Raw genomic sequence first — 17739 nt, 5'->3', positions numbered from 1 at the left:
ATTTTTGTCTTTGTATTCCCAAGTTACTTAATAAATGCTTGACTGATTCACCATGTCCTTTTGGCTACTCTCCCTGACCGTGGCTTTGAAGATACCACTCTCCTGGTTTCCCTCACTTCTTTAGCCACTCCTATCTTTGTCCTCTTTTCAGAGCCTTTAAAACAAGAGTTCTGTAAGATTCTACCCCTGGTTATATTCCCCCTCTCTATCCCCTCTCCCTCAACAATTTCAATCATTCTATAGCCAGAATGACCTTTCCCTCTCTCTTTTTTGCCTGGTAAATACCTATACATCCATTAAAGCCACACTCAAATGCCATCTCCTCTGGGAAGTTTTCTTTTAGTATCTCCTACAACACTCTTTTCTCCATTAAGGATAACACTACACTTCATAATATATCTCTCTTATGTACCTTTTAACATAGTTTTTAATATATTATAATACATTTATTATATTATAAACACACACACGGAAACAACTCATTACTGATGTGAGTCATTCCAAAACCATCTCCTCTATGGTCATACTACCAATGTAAAGCTCAAAATTAAGACAGAACTAGAATAAAACTGAAAAAAAATGCATGCAATTAAAAAAAACACACCTCTCCAATCTGCACTATCTAAACAAAATTTCTGTGGAAAAAAGGGAAATTAATGGTGAAAAAGATGTTGATATTAATTATGACAATTTCATATGGAAAGTTTTATCTCTGTAAATCAATCACAATGAGGAGACAAAACAAGTCTGAGAAACTGTCTCAACCAAGATGTCAGGTATTTATTTACTGGATAAGTAGGGAACTATAAAAGCCAAGGTTAACCACAGTTAAGAAAATAAATTCATTTGTAAAATCTTAGAGGAGACAATAGTGGAATACTGTGAATATTATCCAGTCACAAAACAGCAAGAAGCAGTAAAAGGAAAAACCCTTTCAAAGAAAGTTTAGAAATATGGATTATACTGGTAAAGATTTTTTTTTTATAACAAACTCTTCACCATGAAGGGGTAATGTAGCCACCACACATGGACTAACATTTTAGTTCCAATTTGGACATATAAAGAAATGGAACTTAAGGAAAAAAGGTAGGAAGAATAGCTGGAATAGATCAAGTATAAATAGAGGTCTATACTAGAAGTGGCAATTTTGAAGGGACTAAAGAATCAAAGTATTTGAAAGAAAGGTGAATATCAAAGGCTAAAATAACAATGATAATAATAACGGAGAGAGAGTATCACTATATCACTGGCCTGTCTTACTTTCCCATCTCTACAAAATTTTTATTAGAGTAATCTACACAAAATCATCGATGAAAGAAGAAAACACAAAGGTTTCTACAAACTGTTCTACAGCAGACCACATCTTAATTATACATGATTGAAAGGCATATAGAATCAAGATCCCAAGGTACTTAATTTTTTATTGACTATTAAAGCATTCGACTAGATAAAGCAAAATGCTGCCTTACACCAACGCAGCCTATCCAATCAGTTGCTTTCCATGCAACACCTTAAAAGTTTTAAGATTCCTTGAAAGATGTAAAACAAAGGCAATTTTGTTCCATAACTATTTATTAATAACAAGTGTTATGTAAAGTAGGACATTAGATAGATGTATGCTCACCAAAGAAATCTGTCACTATGATGGAGACTGACTAGCAAACTGCAAGGTGGCAAGTTGGTGAGATTCCCTACAAATGCTTGTTTGTGGATGTCATGCTAAATGAATTAAATACAGGAAAAGTAAAGCCTAAAGGAGATATTTCAGAGTTGATGTGAAGCTGAAGTGTTCTGTAAACTTTAAGTTGATCTGTGTATCATAAAATGAGGCCAAGAGGTGTGCCCACAGTCATACATCTAATATACATAAGCTCCCAGAAAAGGAACTGTATACTTTCTAAACATTTCTTCTCTCCAAGTCCCTAGGATAGTGCTCTGCATAGAACATGTATTTAACAACTGTTACTCAGAGAAATGTATTAAATTTCAAGGAAAAAAACTCATACATGAGTCACAAGAGATAAAATCTGCCTTGATGCATTACTCAAGTCAGAAGTTCTGAGTTTTAAAACTTCTGGAACTTAAGGGAAGACAAAGGTCACACTTGTTAAAAGTTCCAATGCAAAATTCTGGAGTTTCATTTTAAAACTTACTTTTCTCAAAGATACCTTTTTCATCTAATTTCCCTTGACAAAAAGAACAAATGTAAAATCCACACTGTTCCTTCTCATCATTCAAATGTATATTATGCTTTTTCAGCTTCAAGTTTTCTTTCAAAGTAACCCTTTATAGTCATCACTTTAACAATTCATTTAAATGGGGGGAGAGGAAGAGAGATAAGCTAAGTGCTTTACAAATACTTTATTTGATACTCAAAAACGAACCTACAAGGTAGGTGCTATTATTATTCCCATTTTTAAAGTCAAGGAAACAGGTCCCGGGTCACAAAGGTAGGACTGAGGGCACATAGGTCTTCCTACTTCAGGCTCAGTACTCTATTTACTGCACCAAGCTAGCTACCTATGAATGAGTGAAATCATTTAACTCCTAAAACATTCATTAACCATTTCTTCATAACTATCTTTCCTATCATCTTTAAAATCTTTTTTTTACGTTGGCACCACTTACTTGTCCTAACTTTATCCTACAAATTTTAACACATCAAGTATCTCATTTGCCGATTTATTCAATTCAATAAACTTTTATTAATGCAATTCAACTCAATCACTTCTATGTGTGAACAGAATTCTCACAAATCTTGGTAATACTGTTCTAAAATAACAATTACTCTTTTTTGTTGCAACACTATAACCATGTACTTCTCTTTACCACAGCTGCCAGGACAAGACTGACTGGACAGTCTCAAAAATGCTGCTGTGTCAAGTTGAATCATGTCCTTACTCTGATCACCACAGTGCCTCTCCGCTTCAGTAAGGCATACAAGCATACCATTATCATTGCTTCAGTCATATATCTCACATGTTATGGCTATTAAATGAGTTTAATGACCAAGGAAGAACAACCAGCATCTTAATTAGGGTTCTACTGGAGATTTCTCTCACAATGAACAAAATGAAAAGTTTGAAAAACACTACTTTAGTCTACTTATTCAAAATGGGTTTTGATGGTTAGGGTCTTAACAAAGGCCTACTAAATTAACAGCAGCTTCAAGACTTTAAGAGAAAGTACATAAGAGAAAGTACAATAAACTATTTGAAGTCTGTTAAGAAAATAAATATACAAGATACCAAGACAACAGAACAAGGTTAAATTTTTCTCATTGTGTTCTCATTTTTTAAAAACAGTAAACAAAAAAGTTGACTAGTATTTTCACAGAAGTCACTAACAACTAAGACTCAGACAACAAGCCACTTCTAAAAGGCAAATGGAAGTCTACAGGCGTTTATCTTCAAGATTAATTCCTTACCATCACAAACCAAGGTCCCAAAAGACACAAAACAGTAGGAAAAAAAATTTCCTGAACATTTGTTGATCCTTTCCATTATCATCAGTTCAGAAATAGTTCCTTTTTTCCACCTCCATACTCAGCTGCTAGTATTTTATGGAACTTTTTTTTAGTTAATTCTATTCAATTCAATCAATATACATTAAGCACCATCTACTAGGATTAAGATGAGGACAGACAAAAAGGACTACTACTAAAGTCTTGGTCCCAAGTTATTACTTTATGAGTATGGCTAGAGTACCTCTTAGTTGCTTGAGGCAAGAAAAAACCCAACTCCATTTTGGTGTGAAAAAACCACTAATGCCATTTGGGAACATCGTAGAACTTCAGGAATACTTTAGAGAAGTTAAAGATTCTCAAAGTAGCAAGGAACTACCATTCACTTCTAAGACAGGAAATGCTACTGATACCATGTTGTTTTTGCAACAGAAAAGCTCATCTTTTTTAGGAATCTAGCATTTACTATAACATATGCTAAAATCTACATTGGCTGTTTATTTTTCCCAGGTACTATTCAAGGCACTGTTACTCTTCTTAATTACAACAGAAGATAAAAAGCCTTTTACAAAAAACTAGATGACAAGATAAAGCACCTTTCACAAACATAATGAGGAAGGAAGTTTTTCACTATGCAAGAAAAACATACAAAAGGTAAGAGAATTCTGATATGAAATAAACTTTTGTACAAACAAAATCAATGCAGCTAAGAGAAATTTTATTTTTGAGGAAAAATTCTTTTCAAATATCTTGCATAATATAAAAAATAAGATTTGTACAAACCTATGACAAGAGTCATTTTAAGCTTCAATTTAAATATTTAGCACCATCTCCTTTCAGATCCCATTTGAGACAGCTCAGGATCCTGAAATCGGAGTTTTAGAAATGGCAATGCTTCCAGGATAATACCTGCTGCCATCTTCCTGGAAAGCAACTTCTGTGAAAACGTAGCCCTGGCAAAAGCTCCTGTAGTTACTACAGTAATAACTACTAAAGAATAAGAAAACAAAGTTCTTGCCATTAAAATTATTGGCACTGTTAAATAACAGAAGGAACTGATGAATTTATCAGTGGAAAAGAAGAGATATTACTAAGTGTTTTGCTATATCAAAAGCTTATGGGACTTGTCTGACTTGCAGCTGAAATAGTTCCTGTGTTACCACCACCCTCCCTTAGAATATTTGCTCCTTAAAATCAGGTCTTGCCTTGATTTTTCATTTTTATACACAAGATTTAAGCAAAATGCATTGTACATGATAAGCACTTTGTAAATGCTTCATTCATTTCCCCAATTGTTAAGTGCTTAAAAATATGAATAATTCTCAAAAGAACTATCAACGATTACGCACATGAAAGACTACTCCCAAGCAGGAGTCAAAAGTTCCAGCAAACCAGGTGCTCCAGAAAACCTTTCCCCTAACTTTACTACCAAATCCTCCTTGTCCCCTCCTCAAGGGGAAGGAACTCAGAGAGCCCTAGTTCCAATCTGACCTCAGGCCCAATTCTCCTCTTCCCAAGAGTTATAGGCCAGACTCTTCTAGCTCCACCCAACCCACTAAGGTACCAGGTAGACATGGACTATCATCCCTTGCATGAACAGGGATACAATCAGTCATTTAAGAACCTATTATGTGCCAGGTACTGGAAATACAAAGAAAGAAAAAGACAGTCCCTGCTCAAGGAGGTGATAGTCTAAAGAAGAAGACAACATACAAACAACTACATATAAGCAAAATACATACAAGACAAATTATACAGATAATCAACCAAAGGAAGAATATCAATCAGCATTAAGGGGGATTGGGAAAAGATTCTTACAGAAGGTGTAACTTCACCTGAGACCTGAAGGAAATCAGCGTAACACCAACCAACACAGCACGCTTGAGGGCTGCTGCTCTGAATATAGCTATTTATTTAAGGGGTCAACTCCTAAGGTATAAGTCCTCAACTTACTCAAAACTAAACCTTATTCAAGAAACTAAAGTACTCACAATATAACATAACAACTTATTACCAGGGTGGCCACATGGCTTTAAACAAAACATAACACTTGTTTATACAATCAGAGGATCCCAGGCCAGGGTCTTCCCTAGCACAGCACATCCCCAGGGGTAGCAGAAAATACAACATATTCCATCTGTAGGTTACAATCTCCTCAATCAAAATAAAGAGTGTCCATATCCTAAAAGTCTTCTTGGGCTTGTATCTTTTCCTTGCTGCCACTGCAGGCTCCCACCTGGCACACTCAGGTGCACATGAACGAGCCAGAGTCCAAGTCTTAACACTGCTCCAGTCCCTGCTTCCAAGTTCTGAGGGGCAGCTGGGCAACAGAGTCAAAAGGATGGGTGGGCAGGGTGGTTATGGCACTTCTCCCCACCCACCATAAACAACTCCACTCCCTGGGTCCCAAGCCATTCCAGGGGGCATGGCAGAAAAGCATTCTCACTGCTCCTGTCTTGCTGCAAAGCCTCCATCTCAGGCTGATTCCTGAGGCGTGGGGCTCCTCTTCCTGTAGGGGCTGACATGCAGGCAGCTCTCCACTCCTGCTCATGTCCCACCCCACAGGGGAAGGTACTGCTCCATTCCAAATTCTTTGTGTTCCTGCCAGAGTCCAGGTACAACAGGCAGCAAAGGCTCCTGCCCCCAACTTCAGCCTCCAGGAAAACAAAGCTTAACAGGGCAAAATAACTACATATTACCAGTACCACCATCTCAATTCACTTTTACAGCTGGGAGGCTCCTTGATAACAGCTACTTAAAAGGTGCTTAAGCTAAATCCTTCCCATGGGTGGGTCCCCTTCCAGGGTTTCTCTAGAGTTCTCCCAGCAAGTTCCTGCAGCTGTTGCTTCTCCATACTGAACACATCTTTACCACTTTCTCTCTTCAGGCTTTTCTTCACCATGCTTGGTTTTTCTTCTTCTCACTCGCCCTCTCAATAGTCTCTCTCGGTAAGTACGCGTGCACACACACACTTTTTCACAGAAGGCACAAAAGGCCAGGTGCTTCAATCTGGGAAACAGAACTTCAAAAGAAAAACAACAAAATCCCACCTTGCTTGTGGTCGCAGAGAATCCAGGAGGGGAGAGGATTCCAGGCATAAGGGACAGTCAGTGAAAATGCCTCTACTCTGAAGATGCTGGAGAAACAACAAGGAGGCCAGTGTCACTGGATAGCAGTGCACATGGGAGTGAATAAAGTGTAAAAAGACTGTAAAAGGAAGGAAGGACCAGGTTATTAAGGGCTTTATTTTACAATTAATCCTAGAGGCAATCATGACCACTGGAATTGACTAAACTGGGGAAGAGGGGAAAAGGGGGTTGAAGTACTCATACTTACTCTTTAGGAAAATTAATTTGAAAGCTAAGTGGAGGATGGACAAGAGTAGGTCTTGAGGCAAGACCAACCAGAAGGCTATCAATAGTCCAGAAGTTGTGGTAGTGTCAAAGGAAAAAGAGATGTTATGAAAGTAAGATCAGGACTTGGCTATAGTCTAGGATGATACCTAAGCTCAAGACTGAGCAACTGGGAAAATAGTAGTAGCCTGGACAGTAATGGGGGAATTCAGAAGAAGAAAGAGTTGAGGGTTGTTTAGGGATGAGGGGGGAGGTGATGAATTCAAACTAATTTTAAAATGTCTATGTATGAGACATTCAATTTGAGATGTCCAAAGAGGAGTTAGAAATTTGAGATTAGGGTTAAGAGATTAAGTTGGATAACAAGATTTAAGAAATTAAGAATCAGATAATTGATGAAATTGCCAAGTGTAATACTATAAAGAGAAGGCCCAGGAAAGAGCCCTATGAAATAGCCACTATTTCACCAACTAAAATCCTTCTGATAAGATGAAACAGCAGGTCTTGCTCTGCCACTGCCACTCTCCCTAAAGACCACTGGACCTTATTATTTGTTGTAATGCTATTCCCTTCAGACCCCAGACCTTGCCTGCCATCAGCTGTGCCAATGCCCAAAGGATCATGGGTCATTCCATTCTCCTTCTTAACTTTCTTATGAAATCTTGGAGTTTTTTCAGCTGTATCCAGATTGCTTAGCACGTAATAAGCAACTTTTAAATGTTTTTAATTAAATCAAATGCAAATAGCAATAAACAACAGGTTTCATCTCAAACACAGATGATTAGCAAGCATGGAAATTGTCAACCACAATGCGCTGGGAATTTTTCTAGTAGACTTAATCCTTCACAGCAATGCAAGGACCTAAAAAATTCCCAATGGACTCTTGAGGCAAAATGCCTTCCACATCCAGAGAAAGAACTATGGAAGTGGATCACAGAATGAAGCAGACCATTTCCTCTTGTGTTATATTTTGTTTTGTTTTATGGTTTCTCCCTTTCATTTTAATTCTTCTATGCAACATAAATAAGGTGAAAATGTATTTAATAGGAATATATGTGTAGAACCTATTATAAAAGATTGCACACCGTCTCAGGGAAGGAGTGGGGAGGGAGGGAGGAAAAAAATCTAAGATATATGGAAGTGATTGTAGAAACCTGAAAACAAATCAAATCAAATAAAAAACCACAGACATTTTCAACGATGGATAGGCCGAAAAAAAAGCATATCAATATACTGCCACTGCAACTATAAATGGGTCCACTATGTGCCAGGAATTGAGCTAAACATTTTACAGATTTTATCTCATTTAATCCTCACAAAAATCATGATGTGGATACTATTATTATCCCCATTTTACAACTGAGTAAGCTATTTACACATGCGTAAATCAATTTGAAATTATGTTGAAAAAGTGACAAATTCCCATACCCTTTGACACAAACTCTAGTGAGAAACATAAATCCCCAAGGTCCAATAAAAAGCCCCATTTATACCAATATATTCATAGAAGCACTTTTTTGTGGTCACTTAATTCAATAAACATTTATTAAGTCCCATTGTGCTAAGAAGCTGAAGAGTATGGAGCTGAAACCAAACGGATTTACTGCTGAAAAAAGTTCAGTTACATGGAAAGTTCTAATCTAAATCCTCTATAAAGGAAGTTTTTGGGAGAAGCCTATTGTTCCATGTACCAGTCCTCTAGTAAGGGGGGAGAAGCAATTGAGGGTAACAAAGAAATGAAAATCAAATAAGCACCTGCTGGATACTAAACAGATTGTGGTATATGAATGTAATAAATTATTACTGCATTGTTTTAAAAAATGACTATGAGGAATTCAGAGAAACAAAGGAAAGGAAATCAACTGATGCGGTACAAGTTTACAGATCCAAGAAAACAATACACAATGACTAAGATAATGTAAATGGGAAAAATAAAAATAAAGGGAAATTAAAGGTTGTGTAATGTTAATGACCAAAAAATTTGGCCTTGGAAAAGTTGAGAAAATGTATTTCACTCCCTTCACTGCTGAGGTGGGGGAGGAGGGGTTGTCTATGGGTGTGGAATATATTATATACCATCAATGAGTTGGCTATGGGTATGAGCATTTGTCACTTTTTCAGCAAAATTTCAACATGACTCACACATGGTGTAAATAGTTAACTCAATTGTAAAACAGAGATAATACTAGCACCTACTTCATGATTTTTATGAGGATTAAATGAGATATCTGTAAAATGTTTAGCTCAGTGCCTGGTACATAGTAAGTAGTGGACTAGTTTACAGTTACAGTGACAGCGTATATAAGTACTTTGTTACAAGGGTAACTCACTGGGTAGGAAGAATGATAGGGATATATTCAGAGATGGATGTGTTGTAAAAATCAAAAGATTAACTCCTTAAAAAATCCAATGTAATAAAATATTAGCCAGCATGGTGAGAGAATAAGACAGGGGAAGGAAATAAGCATTAACTTTGCTATGGCTTTAAGCATTTTATAAATGCTATCATTGTTCTCCTTTCAATCAATCTTTCACTTTCTAATATTATATACCAAACTAACAAATTTAGACACTAAATTTTCTTTCATGAACACACCTAGGTTTTTTTGCCTAAGCTACTAAAAGCTAAATACAATAATATTTAGCATCATGACTTTAATAACAACGATGATTTGGGATTAAAATAATGTCTAAAAGAACAGAAATAAATAACAGAAAAAAGAGTTTCAGGAAACAGTGATTGGCTCAGATTCAATACAGCTCTGACTGTCTAGCTGAGATTTTATCTGGCCCACTTTTCAATACAAGTGTCACAGACAAAGTCAATCCAACATGGCAAACCTTTAATAAACTTTGTTTTGCTTTGACTGAAAGAAGGCTTGAGTCAAATTCATTTGGCAGGATCTGGCATGTAAGTATTTTGGGGTCCTGAGCACCCCAAACCTCAGTATTATGGTTCGCTGACCTCAACATATGGTTCCCTCACTGGGAAACACTGCTAATCTCAAATTCTTCTCTAGCCAAGAGTGGAATGAGGTGATTTTCCTCCTGAGGACTGCTTTACCTGCATCCCAGAATTTATGCCTTGCTGAACTGTAATGGAACTCCTGTCCCAAAGCACATTAGAGTAAGGGACTGAGTAAGGGACTCTCTAATCCCTGTCCTGCATAAGGGGTAAGGCTGAGTTGGTGAGATATGAAAGTTTCAGTTCTCAGCCAGTCCCCTCTTTGGGACTCTTCAAGCAACAGTCTTCTTTGAGTGTGCCATGAAGTCAGCTTTAAGAGAGAAAATGGAAGAGGCCAACCTCACTTCAGGTTGCTGAAGGAAAAAATTCTGGAAAGACATAAGGAGTGGGCCATCTCTATCATCTCTCTATTTCCAAGTTGCTACCCTAGGGACTTTGGGGAGTTCTCCCTTGGATGAGATCCAGGATACTCTCTTTGTTGAGCTGAATTATCTCCCAATGACAGTTTTTTCATTCTGTACTGTCTGATATGTATTCTCCTATGTATCCCTTGCATACCTATGTATACCTTCTTTGATTTCTGTTTTGCTGTGATCTGGATAAATAGGCTTCCATACAAAAAAAAAAAAAGAAAAGAAAAGAAAAAGAAAGTGATTTATTGACTTAATGTCTACCCCAGGGGTTAGATAGCCCAGGGTATCCAGAAGTTCTCTGAACCTTCTTTTTGTTAAGGACCACTGCTCCCTCTCCCTTCAACAGTCTAGTGAAATCCATGAAGCCCTAATCAGAATGTTTTTAAATGCACAAAATAAAATACACAGATTACAAGGAAAACCAAATGTTCAAGTGATTAATATAGCAACTAACTGTGACTTCAGTGAATTAGTAAAGTAAGATTTCTTCCTCTTAGAGAGGTGGATGCCTGAGATGTGAAATAAGACAACTGGTTAGAACTTTGCCAAAGGGTTAGGGTTTTTTTTCCCTCCTATTTTACCTAGCTATACTTCTTTGTGATTAAGAAGGCTTCTACTGGAGGCCAAATATTTTTTTTAATAGAATAACAACTCCAGATAGAAGCTAAGTTTCTTGAGGGTAGAAACTATTTCTTTTCTCATCTTTGTATCTCTAGCAATTGGAACAATGACATTTAAAAGCCGCTAGTTGATTAATAAAAAGCCAAAGAAGAAAAAGCAAGACGTTCTGGAGGTGAGTCCAGATAATTTTTAGGGTGATTAGGAATGGGAAACATTCCAGTGGAAGAAATAGCTTATACAAGGACAAAGGCATGAAGCAGAAGGGGGTGGAAATAAATTTGACTAATTTGGACCAACTAGGAAATTTGAAATCTCAATTAAGAGAAATATTTTTAAAATAGTTCATGTTAATTCAAACTAAGCTAACAAAGCAGACATTCTACTTTTACAAGGATGAATTGTTAATTAGTAACATTATTTTTGTATGTAAAGGTTAAGTATTCGCCTGATAATATATAATAAGCAATTAATAAGCTCTTTGTCCTCTGTTGATTAAAAAACTTCAGTTTAGCTCACAAATTTCAAGATATGAGATTCCAAGTTAATCAAGTATTACTGTGGAGTTTTGGAATAGTAAGAACTATAGTGAGATGATAGGAACTAGTTAGCTAGTGGAACCATGAAAGCCAAGCCCCAGTTCAGATTTCATTAAAAGTAGTGACAGAAGAAACTTATATTTGAAAAAGACTACTCTAGTAGCTGTATAAAACAGAATGGAAGACAGAAGGTATTAGGGGCAGGTAAACCAGCCAATCCAGCAGGCTGCTGTAACAACTTGGGTGTGAAGTGCTGGGCCTGAAGATGGTAGTAGCATAAATGTTTTTCTAAAAAGGTTCCTTTCTTCTAGAAGAAAAAACAGCAGGACTTGATCATGAATTGGTTGTGGAAGGTGGAAAGTTGAAAATGGCTCTACAGTTATATATACCTAAGAACTAGTAGAATTTCAATGGTACAAGAAACTAGAAAAGGTTGACTTGAGGTAAGGAACTGAAGGAAATATCTGAGAACTGAGTACTCAATTTACCCTATTTAAGTTCCAGATGTTAACAAAATATCTAAGTGGTAACATCCTACAGACAAGTAGAAATACAGAAATGGAAAAGTAGAAACAAAAGAAGTGGCTGAAAATATCCAGTAAGTTATTCCCAATTTTTGATGACTAAAACAAGGAGAGCAGATAAAGATGGGTTTGTGAAGGAAGAACATGGCAGAAAATCCTAAGACTTCTGTAATTAGGAAAAGTCATATCTGTAAATAAAAACTGATCCACAAAAATACAGTTCACTCTCTCAATCATGAGTGATAGTGATAGCAATAGTAAATTCAGAGATATTTTAGATGACTTCTGATCTTTCTAACACTCTTTCTTAACTCCCAGTCTTTCTATTGATTAGGGCCAAAAGACCTGGGATCAAGAGGCAGGAGCTATAACAGTAAAATAAGAAGCACAAATACTCCGGAGGAAACCGCAAGGAAAGACTAATCCCTTTGGAGCAACTGTTACTTTGCATTTTCAGGGTTCATAGAAGCCAACTCTTTGCTGTTCAACATTGGACAGTGTGGTTAGTATGACAGTAGAAAGAAAGACCAGCAGTCATCTTGGACAAATCAATTAACCTTAGGTTCTCTATTTCTTCATTTGAAGCAGAATAAATAGAACCTAAGCTCACAAGGTTTTGAGAAGCAAGTACTACAAATTAACAGTAGATGTGGTTTGCAAGGTTTTTTTTCTCCTAAGACTCCTCTAATTTTTAGAATTGAAAACTTAAAAAGATAACCCAAGTCTAATCCTTCCATTTCACATATAATAGAAAATTAAGATTGATAAAATAAAGGAGGTCACATAACAAATTAGGAATAGCAGCGATTAGAATTTAAATCTCTCTACTTCTCCCAACCACACTGTTGAACAATGTGAAATCATGGATTGCTTCTGTATACCATAAATATTTAAAACTATGAATCAGCAAACACATCAGTACATCAGTACCCATGACTGAGAAAACTTGCTATGTCCAATGTCAGTGAAGAAAAAGGGAAGTCAGTTATACCTAGTTCTGACCAAATTAGATTCAAAACAAGCAAGCTCAAGAATTTTTAGCTTCTTAATAGGTAAACATTTTAACACTGAAAATGTTCAAGGATGATTACAAAAAATAAAAGTAAGCCAAGTGAAGTAAATTCAAGGAAAACAAAAATCAGGCATCAGAAAAACTACACCTTTAGAGATACTGAATTTTCCCATGTATCTCCCACAATTCATAAAATACATAAGCATTTAAAATTAGTGTCCATAAAGTATTCCAATATTAATTTCCAAAGGACATCAGATGTTTGGCTTTATTGCCCCACCATTAATACCAGATTATCAATTCACAACAGCTTTAACAAATTTATTTTCTTTATGCTTTTCCTCAAGTAATGTCAACTACACTAAAATCAGAAGAGATGCTGGTACAGCTTGGTTAACATGCAAATTATCTATCCACTGATATACTATCTTTGGATCTTAGTGACTAGCATTTGAACTACAGATAAAAATCTTGAAATAGTACTGTGCTGCTCCAAGTCTTGGTAGAAGATATCTTGGATGAGAAGAAAAGAAGGAGAACTTTCCCCCCTAAAGTCAAAGAAGATTCAAATGGCACTTACCTTTCATGCTTTTTCTTAAAAATCTTGTTCTTAGCCCATAATTTTTCATCTCATGCTTATTTTCCTATCATTTTTATAAACTATAAGTAGAATGTTTCATTCTTAAAATTTCCATTTTGACTAAATTATCTGATGAACTTTTCCAACTTTTTTTCAACAGAATAACCATTAAGATGAGAATACATAATATACATACTCTATAGAGTAGTAAAATTTATATTGGATTTTCCATTATTAAATTTAAAGTACAAGATATTACTATATTTTTATTTAGTGGGACATCTCAATATCAACAACGAAAAAAAGAAACTTCATAATATCCAAATAATCAATATCTCCTTAAGCTGGTGTCTATTTTACTCCTTGGCAGAATTACCAAAAATATGACATTTACTTCTTCACAACTACCCTGTCCCCTAAAATATTACTTTCAAAGTTCTCGAGGGTGTTTCTAAATTTAATTGACAAATTCCTTTTTTGTGTGACATGGAATTTTAAGGTTGGTGTCTTTCATTGAGGGAGAAAAGATAATGAGTGGTTATTTTTTAGACAGTGGAGAGAGTTGGGGTTTCTTAATAGACTCAATGTTGTAGGGAACCTTATAGGCAATCTCTTCCAATCTCCCTAGGAATCACTGCAGGAAATCTTTCTGGAACACCACAGAGAGGGGTCATCTGGCTCCTGGTTGAACATTTCCAGTAAGGAAAAGCTCACTACTTTTAAGTGAGAACATGTTCCATTGTTGGACAGCTCTAACTGTTAGAATGTTCTTTAGACTGAGTTGAAATCTATCTCTATAGAAATTCTAACTACTTTTGCCAACTGGAAGACAAAAATATATTCACTCTTCTTATCTAACAACCCTTCAAATATCTGAAGACACCTATCAAGTCAGCTAGGTGGTATCATGGTTAAAGTAATAAACTTCAAGTTTAAAAGACCTACTCAGACATTAATAGTGAGTTACTGAAACTCTCTTAGTCTGTTTTTTTGCATGTGATAGGAATGATAGTGTAACCTACCTCCAGGATTTTAGTGAGGGCTAAAAGAAGTAATACAAACCTTAAATCACTTCATAAATGTTAGCTAACATTACCTAATTTTTTCTCTTAAAATATCCTATTTTCCTCTACTATCCCTCAGAAGACAGTAACCACTTCAAAACCTTTTACCATTCTGGCTACCCTGTCTTCTGAAGTTTGAAGATATGATTCTAGAAATGTGCTACCCACAAAATTGGATAAAATTGGATATTCCAAATTATCTTCTAAAAACACAAACTACAACTGAACCACTACATTCCTTGATCTGGACACTACTTCTATTAGTGAAAGACAAACTGGGGTGTTTCCATACTCATTTACACCAGCAATCCTATTAAAAGTAAATGGGATAAAAGTATAACATGAATCCCTAACTTTAGCAAAGAAAAACTGGAAAATGTGATGAAGACACTTTAGCTGTATTAATAAACAAGTGAAAAGGTTTTAGATACCTATTTAGAAAAATAATAGGAGAAGCAGTTATTTAAAAATACTGATAACTAACCAAATTATTATGGGAAAAGTAGTTCCTGAATAACTAGGAAACTTGAAACTTTTAGAAAAAGCACCAACACAACAAAATTAAAGAAGGAATAACTCCTTAGGTCTATAAAATCAAGAGTTAACTTGATAAGGAAACTAAAGTATCCTGGTCTCCATCAGGCTTCCAAGTTCAAGTCGTTTTCCAAGGTTATTGAAAGCTTAGAGATGCTTCAAGGCTTCAAAATTCTACGTCCCTCATACTTTTTTGCAACCATTTTGGACATTTGTCTTCCTTGTCCTCATACTTTTAACACTATTTCTTTTTTTAACTTCTCATTTATAGTTTTTTAATTGTTTCCCCTACTTTCTTCCTGCCCAAAGAGCACAAGTAAGTACACTGTGCCTTGAACTCACAGCACTGAGCTATTTGTGGGAAGTTGTTAAGCCAAAGTAGATTATTTCAATCCTTGACTAAAATGATATAGAACTCAACATTAATCCCTTAATAAATCACGTTTATTACAAATAGGTTCCACAACGGTTGCATTCATCTGATAACTTTCCTACCAATTTTCAGAAACAGTAAACTGCTTCTATTTGATGAACTCTCTTAGTATTCACAGGAAAGAGGTCAACTGAAGACCTCTGCGGTACATTAATGACAAGTAGAGGGACCCTTGTCATCACTGGGTATTTATGAAGCGTTCACGCGGACTATAGTTCTATGCTTGTAAAGGATGCTTAAACCTCCAACCCACATCATCGCATCCAACACACCACAAACTCTACAAAAGTTTTGGGTTCTAGACAAACAGGGTTTTTGAGAGGCCTGAAGTCAGGGAGACCTCAGTTCAAACCCAGCCTCAGACACTTATGAGTTGTGTGACCGTGGGCAAGTCACTTAACGCCTCTGCCTCAGTTTCCTCAATGGTAAAATAGGGATAATACTCAAAGGGTTATTGCAAGGATTAAATGCAATATCTGCAAAGGGCTTGGAGCTCGGTGTTCTATAAACGGTACTTATTATTCTCATCATCGGTAGGTTTTAGTCCTCATTAATAAGAGACCCTCCATCTTTCCCCAGCGAATTCACTCAACAGAACAGAAAGGCTTCAAAATAACGAATGTTCCATAGAGTCTCAAATGTAAAGACTTAAGTTCTAACTAAGAATCCCCAAGCACGGAACTCACTTTGAAAGCTGCCAGACTCCGAAGGAGCAGAATGGCTCAGCCGCGTCCCTTCACCCAGGAGGTCTGGTCCCTACCCTCTCCCGGTCGTGGCCCCCGCCCCGGTCCCCACCTCGAAGGGCGCTCCGAAGGGATGGCAGGGGCATCAGAGCTAAATTTACATTTCCTGGCTTCTGCCACAAAGCTGAGAACTAACGAAAGCATGTGGCCAACTCGAGCGTTTTTAATGGGATCTTTTGCATCCCTCCCGGCTGGAGAGTCAAGAGGGCAGCCCGGGTAGCGCTGCACTTCACAAGATAGGGGGTGGGGGTGCCAACAGAGAAAAAAGACCCCTCTCCCCCCGGGTCCAGGCCCCCGCCACGCACTGAGGGGCTTCCCACCCACTACCCCCCGCCAGGGACACTTTTCCACGGGCTGAGCGAGCCTGGTGTCAGCAGGACTTCCCCGCCGCCGTCGCGCCCCTCCCCCCAGAAGGCCCCCCCACAGATTTCGCCCCGGTCCGACGCCTCCCCCCCTCCAGCCGCCCGCACCCCGCCCAGCCCAAACGTGCGCGTCTCTTCCCCGGCCCGCCCGGGCTCATCGCCGAGGCGAAGTGTGGCACAGGCCAACCCTCACACTTTACCGTCTTCTCCTCGCACATATTTCCCGTCCAGCAAACTGCTGCCCGAGGCGGGGAGGAAAGGGGGAGGGGAGCGGGAAGGGGGGGCACCGAGGAGGAGCCGGACCGTCGAGCTGGAGAGCACCCCCGGCGGCCAGGGCGGCGGGGCTGGGGAGGGGGCCGGGGGGCGGCCGCCGGGCCGGGCCGGTCCGCTCCGGGGCGGGGATGGGGGGGAGGCTCGGGGAAGGGGGAGGGTAGGTACCTCGTAGAGCTCTTCGGAAGCCATGGTGGGCGGCCAGGCGGGAGTCCCCGGGCGGAGTTGAGGGGGGGAAGAGGGGTCGGGGTCGGGGTCGGGGGGAGAGGAGGGGGCCGGGGCCGCCGCCGGGCTGCCGACACTTTGTTTCAGTTGGGTCCCTGCGTGGCCTCCGCTTCCTCCTCCTCCTCCTCCTCCCCGCCGCCCCGGAGCTCAGGACGAGCCTCTCGCACTCCAATGCCAGTGCGGGGCTGGCGGCGGCGGCGCTGCTGGGGCTGTGCGCAAGAGCAGCTGCGCAACTCGCCCTCCTCGCCCCCTCGGCTCCCTCACTCCCCGGCGGCCCGGCTCCGGCTCATAGCTCTGCTGCCGCCGCGCCTGCTGCTGCTGCTGCTGCCGCCGCTGCTGCTGCTGCTGCACGGTGGCGGCGGCGGGTGGCTCCCCGGCTCCCCCTCTCCGGTGTAGTGCAAAAAGCTTCCTACTTCGACCAAAAAAAAAAAAAAAAAAAAAAAACCCTGCCCCGGCTACTGAGCATGCCCAGTGCGACCGCCCGAGCCACGGCGGAGTTGGAGGGTGGGGAATTCCACTTCTCCGGGTTTTCGGGGCCGCCACAAGGGGAGGGGGAGGGGGCAAGAGCGGGGAGGGGGGGGAGGAGAAGTGGGGAGGGGAGGGGGCGGTGGTGGGAGCGGGAGCCGAGCCTCGGGTTCGGC

At 39.0% G+C, this 17739-nt stretch overlaps 1 protein-coding gene across 6 annotated transcripts in view; it reads right to left on the bottom strand.

Moving 5' to 3' along the window:
* Positions 1–17510, bottom strand: part of CDYL (chromodomain Y like) — a 175078-nt gene extending 157568 nt beyond the window's left edge. For 2 of the 6 annotated variants that reach the window (XM_072603714.1, XM_072603712.1), the window contains exon 1: positions 17042–17506. Coding sequence is in view for 3 of the 6 variants with exons in the window: in XM_072603712.1 (XP_072459813.1) it covers positions 17042–17065 (24 nt within the window). In the remaining 3 variants the exon portion in view is untranslated. Of the gene's footprint in view, positions 1–6513; positions 13678–16803; positions 16989–17041 lie in introns of those variants that run through there. The other 4 variants (XM_072603716.1, XM_072603713.1, XM_072603711.1 and 1 more) reach the window with 4 other exon arrangements.
* Positions 17511–17739: the final 229 nt, after the last annotated feature.

This window comes from Notamacropus eugenii, chromosome 4 (genome assembly GCF_028372415.1).
Source record: "Notamacropus eugenii isolate mMacEug1 chromosome 4, mMacEug1.pri_v2, whole genome shotgun sequence".
In the NCBI taxonomy this organism is placed as follows: Eukaryota; Metazoa; Chordata; class Mammalia; order Diprotodontia; family Macropodidae; genus Notamacropus; species Notamacropus eugenii.
Note: the sequence above shows the minus strand (reverse complement) of the source record. Positions and strands in the feature narration are given on the sequence as shown.